This window comes from Oncorhynchus nerka, linkage group LG23 (genome assembly GCF_034236695.1).
Source record: "Oncorhynchus nerka isolate Pitt River linkage group LG23, Oner_Uvic_2.0, whole genome shotgun sequence".
NCBI lineage: Eukaryota > Metazoa > Chordata > Actinopteri > Salmoniformes > Salmonidae > Oncorhynchus > Oncorhynchus nerka.
The window spans coordinates 26,396,039-26,407,251 of NC_088418.1; the positions used below are offsets into that span (position 1 = coordinate 26,396,039).

At 41.9% G+C, this 11,213-nt stretch overlaps 1 protein-coding gene across 1 annotated transcript; it reads right to left on the reverse strand.

Annotated features, from left to right (window-relative positions):
- Window positions 1-1,477: 1,477 nt before the first annotated feature.
- Window positions 1,478-10,985, reverse strand: LOC115106603 (heparan sulfate glucosamine 3-O-sulfotransferase 2-like). Its single transcript, XM_029629489.2, has 2 exons — window positions 10,073-10,985; window positions 1,478-3,878 (listed from the first exon to the last, which is right to left on the reverse strand). Exons 1-2 carry the CDS (start codon window positions 10,591-10,593, stop codon window positions 3,260-3,262), a joined length of 1,140 nt encoding a protein of 379 aa, XP_029485349.1. The 5' UTR covers window positions 10,594-10,985; the 3' UTR covers window positions 1,478-3,259.
- Window positions 10,986-11,213: the final 228 nt, after the last annotated feature.

Sequence of the window (11,213 nt, forward strand, 5' to 3'; positions counted from 1 at the left end):
CCATATCCACACATACTCTCCCATAAAGCCAGAGAGAGAGAGAGAGAGATTGAGATCCTTGACCTCCAGGCAGTCTCCAGGGGGGCTTTTTTTACTGTGAGAGTCTAATCAGAGTGTAGATGACGTGTGTCCTGCGGATCGCTCCTCTCCAGTCCCCAGGCCTAATTAGGACCCATGTGTACTGTACATAGAGCTACCTTTCACACTGCCTGTTGGAAAAAGCTCACCTGTGTGCTCTCAATAGGCCACAGAAATGAGCTGCTGGAGAACATGATGACAAGCAGGGCCAGCGGAGGTAGAGGAAGTCCCTCAAACCAGGAGGTCCTTTCAGTTTAATGAATGCCAGCAGAGCAAGCCAGACGGAGAGAACAATTGGAGAGGGAGCGAGAAAGGGAGACAGTTGGAAAGAGAGCGAGAAAGACAGAATGTGGCTTTGGCAACATTTAATCACTTCTGTCAAGACTGTACAGCTTGTTCGGGTTTGTGAGAGCGAGAGAGAGAGAGAGAGAGAGAACAGGGGATATGTAAAAGAACAAGTCGTCTTTCTTCAACCATTCTCCTCTGTGCTCTCTAGTCTAGCATTAACACATTTATGATGGTCCTTCTCTGTTTTTACTGAGTGGTTATTTACAACTCTTGAAATTCCCCATGGCACACTAGTATGTCTGGAAGAGAGAGAGAGAGTCATGGTTAATGAATTCATGTAAATCAATAGGATCCTTGGTTTGAAGCCCGGTAACTGTTAAATAACAGCAGAGCTTCGAGGTAACTCGATGGCACGAGGGTGCCGGTATCCTACTTTCCTCTGGACAATGAACATGTGCTCTAAATTCCTTTGAGTAATGATGAGCTACCGTGGCTCTGCCACACAAAGACATGAGAACCGCTTCATTGGGTTAGAGCTCAGGCTTCCTCTCGATTCCATTTGTAGGGTCAACGTTTCACTTTTAAAACACACAAAACGTCGGTAGGTAAGGCTTCCATTGCATACAGATGTTGTATAATATATGGAAATAACATCAATCCGTAACACACTTAATGCTGTTTGAGTCACGACCAACAGATTCAGCAAAAGTATATGTACTGTACATGCTGTATTTAGAATAAGCTATCATAATTGTAAAACACGTATTGCCCCATTTAGATAAGTGCTGTTAATGTTTCCTATTAAAAATACAGGCAACTCATTTCTTCACTGCAGAATTTTGACACTCGTTTTGTAAGCCTGAGGCACACGCCTAGGCAGCCTAGTTTCAACATTCCCAGCATGCAGCCAAAACCAAACTTCTTCAATACAATCATGTGACAAGTGGGATCCAAGTGGTCCCCAAATCAATTTGACAACCTGCCACAACTAGGCGCTCCCTCCTTTGTCTTTGAAAAGCTATTGGAATTCCGCACCCAACAAGGATATTCCATCACTACTAAACACAACTCAACAATTTGTGCAAATTCTATGATGGCAAAGAGTCGTAAATAATAAGAAAGCTATTTATTCACGGGATTCACGAAAAAAGGACAATCAAAAATCTAATTTCTATAGTCTGATGAGCTGAAATGATTTGTCCAAATAGACCGTGTAGCTGTGATGGTACGGCCACACACTTCAGTTTTCAATTGTGACACCAACCTTTTGATTTAGCGGAGATTGATGTGAGTAAGATTGTAAAAGGCAAGAGGATAAAAGTGTGTATGGGTTACCTTGGGAAAAGGGCGAAATGTCTAAATTCAAACAGAAGTGAGGCCACTGTATTAGAGGTGACCTTCACTGACAGAGAAGGGCTCATAAAGTATTGATCTGATTTGATCTTGCGGGGATTGGGGGATTATATATATTATATTTCTTAAGTAATTTTTTTTATTGAAACATGAAAAGGGACCTTGCATCATCAAAAGCAGAAGTAAAGTCTTACATGTTACATCATTCTTATCCATGAAATGATACTGGTTAATTGCTCATTTAGTCCACAGTTAAAATCAGAAACAAATTATTTGGAAATATGATGTTTTTGTGCTATTTGCGCTTTGCTGTACACTGTCAAATCTTTCCTGTTGTTTTTACGGTAACTTACTGGTTACTTACTTACAGTATGTAACTGTGCTGTATGTCACGGTATCCAATACTGTTACTGTAATCTTTTACCATTGTTTTATGGTAACTTACAGACAACTGGCTGCCTGTAAGTTACTGTAAAACAACAGTACAGTGCATTACTGTAATATGTTTTACGGTAATCACAATGAATCAATTAATGAATAGTTGAATTATTTAAATTAATTGAGGGGAGATGGGGTTTGTATTTTACAGTATTTGACCATAATTGCATGGGCTTGGTGCAAGCAGGTTGGCTGCTAGGTAATGTGTTTGCATATTACAGCATATCAATGAATGTCAGTTCTGAAATGTTTACTGTAAATAATTAATATGGTATTTTACTGTTAGTTTTATTGTATAATACTGTCAAAACAGCAAGAATGTTTTTCAGTGTATACAGTACATGAATCGACAGAGGCTTCCCAGCTCCCACTTCAGTTTTTAGTTCAAGCCCAGAGTGCCATTTATCTTTTACAATAATATCCCTCTCTGAAGATGATGCTCACATGTTCCATGGTCTTGCCCCTAATCTCAGCTGAGATTAGTGAGGGGAGTTGCATCTATCCCATGACATTGGCTTATTTTATATATTTAGTCGGCAACAGAGGAAAGCTAGTCAGCAGGAAAAGGCCAAGAGATTTTCAAAACTTTAGCGGACATTTATCTAAAGCGACAAACAGGACAGTAAGTACAGTACATTCAAAGTATTTAGACCCCCTTCACTTTATCCATATTTTGTTACGTTACAGCCTTATTCTAAAATGGATTAAATGTCTTTTCCCCCTCATCAATCTACACACTGTATCCCATAATGACAAAGCAAAAACCTGAATTTATGCCAATTTTGCCAATTTATAAAAACATTTAAATTGAAATATCACATTTACATTAGTATTCAGATCCTTTACTCAGTACTTAGGGTCGTTGTCCTGTTGGAAGGGGTCTGAATACTTTCCGAATGCACTGTACATATTTTTTAAATATGTGTATGTGATCCCTTCGAGACTTGGACCCACGACTTAGCTAGAGCCACACTATTACCAACAGCCAAACAGGAGGTCCATAGAACCACACAAAAAAAACATTTAAACTGTGCATACATTCATGGATGACATCTTGTCTCTCCTTGTGCCACTTGTAAATTGCGGACCTCCCCACAAATCTTTATTCCCATCTAAAATCTTGACCCACCATTTCGTAAAACTTGACATTGTATGGTCTGTAGAAGTCCCGTAGCTGCTCGATAGTGTCGTGATCTATCTGAATGTGGGTTCTACCTTTAGACTTGCCCAGGCAGCGGGGTGAGCTGCTGCTCTCTGGTTTCTTCAGGCAGGGGAATCCTTTGGTCCTGTTGAAGTAGAAATGTTTGTCCGTGACGATGCGTTTCAGACCCAGGAAGTCCTGAACCCGCGCCAGTTCTCCAGCCGGGTCCGTGATGAGCCGCTCCCCATTGACGAAGTGGATCTGGGACAGGGGGAAGTAGCGGAGCCAGTTTTCCAGGTGCAGAGCGTACATGCCGATGCGGATGGCATTCCAAGACGTGTCAACCAATCCTAAACTCTGGTTCTGGAAGGCCAGATCCTGGAAGCTGGGAAGGTCGGGTGTCTTGGACAGGGTCTGCGTGTAGTCAGAGATGACCCGGGTGACAGGGTCGCGCACCACCACAATCAGCTTGGTGTCCCGGGACATGGCGGAGATCCGGCGGGGTGTCTCCCTTGTTACAAAGTAGCTGGGAGTCTTCTCCATGGTGATCTGGCTCTCCATAGTCCGTGGCATCAGGCATCTGAATAAGGAGGAAGAGACAGACAATTAATTCATGACTAAGAAGAATGGGTCAGCAATGTCATTAAAAATATATATATATATACAGTGCCTTGCGAAAGTATGAACTTTGCGACCTTTTGCCACATTTCAGGCTTCAAGCATAAAGATATAAAACTGTATTTTTTTGTGAAGAATCAACAACAAGTGGGACACAATCATGAAGTGGAACGACATTTATTGGATATTTCAAACTTTTTTAACAAATCAAAAACTGAAAAATTGGGCGTGCAAAATTATTCAGCCCCCTTAAAGTTAATACTTTGTAGCGCCACCTTTTGCTGCGATTACAGCTGTAAGTCGCTTGGGGTATGTCTCTATCAGTTTTGCACATCGAGAGACTGAAATTTTTTCCCATTCCTCCTTGCAAAACAGCTCGAGCTCAGTGAGGTTGGATGGAGAGCATTTGTGAACAGCAGTTTTTAGTTCTTTCCACAGATTCTCGATTGGATTTAGGTCTGGACTTTGACTTGGCCATTCTAACACCTGGATATGTTTATTTTTGAACCATTCCATTGTAGATTTTGCTTTATGTTTTGGATCATTGTCTTGTTGGAAGACAAATCTCCGTCCCAGTCTCAGGTCTTTTGCAGACTCCATCAGGTTTTCTTCCAGAATGGTCCTGTATTTGACTCCATCCATCTTCCCTGTCCCTGCTGAAGAAAAGCAGGCCCAAACCATGATGCTGCCACCACCATGTTTGACAGTGGGGATGGTGTGTTCAGGGTGATGAGCTGTGTTGCTGTGTTGCAAACATAACGTTTTGCATTGTTGCCAAAAAGTTCAATTTTGGTTTCATCTGACCAGAGCACCTTCTTCCACATGTTTGGTGTGTCTCCCAGGTGGCTTGTGGCAAACTTTAAACGACACTTTTTATGGATATCTTTAAGAAATGGCTTTCTTCTTGCGACTCTTCCATAAAGACCAGATTTGTGCAATATACGACTGATTGTTGTCCTATGGACAGAGTCTCCCACCTCAGCTGTAGATCTCTGCAGTTCATCCAGAGTGATCATGGGCCTCTTGGCTGCATCTCTGATCAGTCTTCTCCTTGTATGAGCTGAAAGTTTAGAGGGACGGCCAGGTCTTGGTAGATTTGCAGTGGTCTGATACTCCTTCCATTTCAATATTATCGCTTGCACAGTGCTCCTTGGGATGTTTAAAGCTTGGGAAATCTTTTTGTATCCAAATCCGGCTTTAAACTTCTTCACAACAGTATCTCGGACCTGCCTGGTGTGTTCCTTGTTCTTCATGATGCTCTCTGCGCTTTTAACGAACCTCTGAGACTATCACAGTGCAGGTGCATTTATACGGAGACTTGATTACACACAGGTGGATTGTATTTATCATCATTAGTCATTTAGGTCAACATTGGATCATTCAGAGATCCTCATTGAACTTCTGGAGAGAGTTTGCTGCACTGAAAGTAAAGGGGCTGAATAATTTTGCACGCCCAATTTTTCAGTTTTTGATTTGTTAAAAAAGTTTGAAATATCCAATAAATGTCGTTCCACTTCATGATTGTGTCCCACTTGTTGTTGATTCTTCACAAAAAATACAGTTTTATATCTTTATGTTTGAAGCCTGAAATGTGGCAAAAGGTCGCAAAGTTCAAGGGGGCCGAATACTTTCGCAAGGCACTGTATATACAGTGCATTCGGAAAGTAGTCAGACCCTTTGACTTTTTCCACATATTATTACGTTACAGCCTTATTCTAAAATGTTAAATAGGTTTTTTTCTCATCAATCTACACACAATACCCCGTAATGACAAAGCAAAATCAATTTTTTGGAAATTGTTACTAATTTATAAAAAATAATAAACAAACTGAAATATCAAATTTACATAAGTATTCAGAACCTTTACTCAGCGCTTTGTTGAAGCACATTTGGGAGCAAGTACAGCCATGAGTCGTCTTCGGTATCACGCTACAAGCTTGGCACACCTGTATTTGGGTAGTTTCTCACATTCTTCTCTGCAGATCCTCTCAAGCTCTGTCTGGTTGAATGGGGAGTGTCACTGCACAGCTACTTTCAGGTCTCTCCAGAGATGGTCGATTGGGTTCACATTCGGGCTATAGCTAGGCAACTCAACGACATTCATAGACTTGTCCCGAAGCCACTCCTGCGTTGTCTTGGCTGTGTGCTTAGGGTCGTTATCCTGTTGGAAGTTGAACCTTCGCCCCAGTCTGAGGTCCTGAGTGCTCCGGAGCATGTTTTCATCAAGGATCTCTCTGTACTTTGCTCTGTTCATCTTCCCCCTCAATCCTGACTTGTCTTCGCTGCTGAAAAACATCCCCACAGCATGATGATGCTACCACCATGCTTCACCGTAGGGATGGTGCCAGGTTTCCTCCAGACATGACACTTGGCATTCAGGTCAAAGAGTTCAATCCTGGTTTTATCAGACCAGAGAATCTTGTTTCTCATGGTCTGAGAGTTCTTTAGGTGCCTTTTGGCAAACTCCAAGCAAGCTGTCATGTGTCTTTTACTGTGGAGTGGCTTCTATCTGGCCTGATTGGTGGAGTGCTGCAGAAATGGTTGTCCTTCTGGAAGGTTCTCACATCTCCACAGAGTAATTCTGGAGCTCTGTCAGTGACCATCAGGTTCTTGGTCATTTCCCTAACCAAGGCCCTTCTCCCCAGATTGCTCAGTTTCCTGGGAGGCCAGCTCTAGGTAGAGTCTTGGTGGTTCCAAACTTCTTCCATTTAAGAATTATGGAGGCCACTGTGTTGTTGGGGACCATCAATGCTGCAGAAATGTTTTGGTACCATTCCCCAGATCTGTGCCTCAACACAATCATGTCTCAAGGCTCTACGGATAATTCCTTAGACCTCAAGGCTTGGTTTTTGCTCTGACATGTTACTGTCAACTGTTGATGCTTATATAGACAGGTGTGTGCCTTTCCAAATCATGTTCAATCAATTGAATTTACTACAGGTGTACTCCAATAAAGTTGTAGAAACATCTCAAGGATGATCAATAAGAAAAGGATGCACCTGAGCTCAATTTCGAGTCTCATAACAAATGGTCTTAATACTTATGTAAATAAGGTATTTCTGTTTTTGTTTTCATTAATTTGCCTAGAAGGCCAGCATCCTGGAGTCGCCCCTTCACTGTTGACATTGAGACTGATGTTTTGCAGTTACTATTTAATGAAGCTGCCAGTTGAGCACTTGTAAGGTGTCTGTTTCTCAAACTAGACACTCTAATGTATTAGTCCTCTTCCTCATTTGTGCACCGGGGCCTCCCACTCCTATTTCTATTCTGGTTAGCGCCCGTTTGCGCTGTTCTGTGAAGGGAGTAGTACACAGCGTTTCGCGAGGCCTTCGGTTTCTTGGCAATTCATTGCATGGAATAGCCTTCATTTCTCAGAACAAGAATATACTGATGAGTTTCAGAAGAAAGTCCTTTGTTTCTGGCCATTTTGAGCCTGTAATCGAACCCAGAAATGCTGATGCTCCAGATACTCAACTAGTCTAAAGAAGGCCAGTTTTATTGCTTCTTTATTTATTGCTTCTTTTTTTCAGAACAACAGTTTTCAGCTGTGCTAACATAATTTCAAAAGGATTTTCTAATGATCAATTAGCCTTTTAAAATTATAAACTTGGATTAGCTAGCACAACGTGACATTGGAACACAGGAGTAATGTTTGCTGATAATGGGCCTCTGTATGCCTATGTAGATATTCCATTAAAAATCATCTATTTCCAGCACCAATAGCCATTTACAATATTAACAATGTCTACACTGTATTTATGATTTTAATGGACAAAAAATGTGCTTTTAATTAAAAAACAAAGACATTTCTAAGTGACCCCAAACCTTTGAACGGTAGTGTGTGTGTGTGTGTGTGTGTAAACTCAGCAAAAAAGAAACATCCGGGCTCTTCGCTGGCCATGGCAGAGCACTGACATTCCTGTCTTGCAGGAAATCACGCACAGAACGAGCAGTATGGCTGGTGGCATTGTCATGCTGGAGGGTCATGTCAGGATGAGCCTGCAGGAAGGGTACCACATGAGGGAGGAGGATGCTTTCCCTGTAATGCACAGCGTTGCGATTGCCTGCAATGACAACAAGCTCAGTCCGATGATGCTGTGACACACCGCCCCAGACCATGACGGACCCTCCACCTCCAAATCGATCTCACTCCAGAGTACAGGCTTCGGTGTAACGCTCATTCCTTCGACGATAAACGCGAATCTGACCATCACCCCTGGTGAGATAAAACCGTGGCTTGTCAGTGAAGAGCACTTTTTGCCAGTCCTGAGTGGTTCAGCAACGGTGAGTTTGTGCCCACAGGCAACGTTGTTGCCGGTGATGTCTGGTGAGGACCTGCCTTACAACAGGCCTACAATGTCACGCCCTGGCCTTAGTATTTTTTGTTTTCTTTATTATTGTGGTTAGGCCAGGGTGTGACATGGGTGATTATGTGTTTGCCTTGTCTAGGGGTTTTGTAGATTGATGGGGTTGTGTGTAGTATAGTATTCTAGGTAAGTCTATGGTTGCCTAGAGTGGTTCTCAATCAGAGGCAGGTGTTTATCGTTGTCTCTGATTGGGAACCATATTTAGGCAGCCATATTTTTGGGGTAATTTGTGGGTGATTGTTCCTGTCTCTGTGTTTGTTGCACCAGATAGGGCTGTTTTGGTTTTTCACGGTTCTTGTTTTTGTATATTGTTCATTTTTCATCTTTCATTAAAGATGTATAAAGATAACCACGCTGCATTTTGGTCCTCCTCTCTTTCACCAGAAGAAAACCGTAACATACAAGCCCTCAGTCCAGCCTATCTCAGCCTATTGTGGACAGTCTGAGCACTGATTGAGGGATTGTGTGCTCAACACATGGTTCTGAAAAAGGGACACTTCTTTTTTTGCTGAGTTTTTATATATATATATATATATATATATATATTTTATTGTCACATCCATTGGATAGGTGCAGTGAAATGTATTGTTAATTCTATACCTACAGTATATTTAGTAATTGTATACTAATTTAGTATGCAAAGAGTATCAGTACATTATGGCCATAGACATCAAGGGAGGTCCAGTCTGGCTATGGGCCTGTTTCTAGTGAAACATAAAAACAATAAGGACTCTTTACCAATGTCACAGAAGGTAGTTGCCACAAGAGACTTGTGTGGGAAAGATCTCTCGCTCTATCTCTGTCTTTCTCATATACTGTAACTAGCTCAGTCCCAGGTTCAGCAGTAATAAATCACCTGTGAGATGTAATGTAGATTGGACAGAGGAAAATGACTCACTGGGTCAAACAAGTAGGCCACTGAAACTTTTGGTTGTTTTCTGTCAGGTACACCGGTTTTATTTTTGGTCACTTCAAGTTCTAAAACTCCCCCAAAACGCATGCATAGCTCTGTCTGATTGAATTGAATGAAATGGTATCCTATTCATTGATAAGAAGAAAACAGTTGCAGACAATGGCTAAAAATACAGTTGCAATGAATCAGCAGCTTCTAGCCTACTGTTGACAAATATACACATCATGGATCAATCTTCTGAAGACACATTCTGAAGAAGAAAGCATCTTTATTTGGAAAGTAATAGCCACTGACGCTCAAGGTCGTTTTTTGATGGATGACAAAAACACCTGAGTTGATGTGGCACAAAATATCTTCCAATTACTGTCATCCTCCACTGACCACTGTCAACAGGACTGTCAACATGACATGGAACTGTTGTTTGAACTTGTTTCTCTGACATTGCCTTTGAACAGATGGACAGGTCAGAGGAAGCTATATTCTCCAGGCTACACACTAGTCATGCAATTCAATGATTCAACGCTCCTCTCCACTGACGATTGCATTGTCTCGTTCAACAGACAAACTAGTAGGCTACAGTGATTTACTATGGCAAGAAACTACGCGAGAAAAGGGATGTGAACGATAAGATAGAGGAGGGAGACATGCGAGGGAAAATAATTCGGTTAATGGGTTTCAGGGGACAATAAATGACAGCGAGATGAACACGTTTTGGTATTGAGCCTTCCACAAGGCTTTTTACGAAATGTACCTTTTTACAAAAAGCAGGACTAAACAGCAAGAGCTACGGAAACACAGTCGTTGGCATGACGGTTGACTTCCGTTAATGAGCCCCCTAGGTCGACACCTGTTACAGATAATTAATTATTATCTTACCTGTACCAGTCTAGTCCACGGTCATAGTTCCTGTCGAAAAAATGCGTTTCTGTGCCGACCGCCCGTACGTCCGGATGGATTCTGATAAACTCCAAGACAGCTCTTGTGCCGCCCTTTTTAACACCGACAATGATGGCATTTGGCAACTTCTTATTCCCGAACTTCCCACTGCCCATGTTGTTAGTGGTAGGACGGTCTGATGTGAAATTCCGAACTGTGTTGTGATTAACCGAGGCGTTGCTTTGGTTCGCTTCATGGAGAGATATTTCCCTTGTCGCTCTCGCGTCCAATGGCAAAGTGCAGTAAGGAGATTTTTGCTGAAGTTTTTTGCCTCCATCACTCTTGAGGCGCAGGCAGTTCTGCGTTGGATCACTTGGTTTTTGCATGATAGCATCAGAAGAAAATAAGAGACAGTAGCATATATATGATAGTGATAGAGATAGGGAAAATATGCAGACGCATGTCCTGGTATGCCTATATGAAGACGGCGCAACTCGGCTATAGAGGAGAATGCATGCCATATCTCCACGGATTTAGATGGTGCATGGTTTTTATTTATTGATTATTTACTTGTTATCTGCGTTGTCGTTAAAAGAGTGAAGACAAAACGTAGCCAATATCCACGGGCATATTAACCCATTACGCAGCTCTGACTAATATCTCCATTCCCCCAAAACTGCCCTGGGAACAGTTTAAGTCGTGGCTAAAAGCGCACATTACAAATAGCAATCAGGGTATTCCATTCAAGCTTGTTTCAGATATCCGAATTATTTCAATATTGCGGCACATTACTTCACTTCATCCTGGATCGAACCACCAAAATCACTCAGGTGTGTGATGCGTCAGGAAATAGTAGCCTACTGTAGTATGTTTTACTTCTTCACTTAGTTAAAAAACTCCTCCTTTCCGTTATGAAATCCTTGTATTTGTATTTCTTATTAGCGCACTAGCCCGAAAAGCTGGGAGCGTGCGGCGCAGTTCTCTCCGTTCCGTCTACTTCACAAGACTGCCAATACAAGAGAAAAATATACATTATTGAAGGTGCGCCTGACGTCAGTTATCAACGTTTCTTTTTTTGGAGAAAAAATCTGTAGATTCCTCTAGCCTACCCAAATCTTAAACTAACGCAAGTGCATCCTTC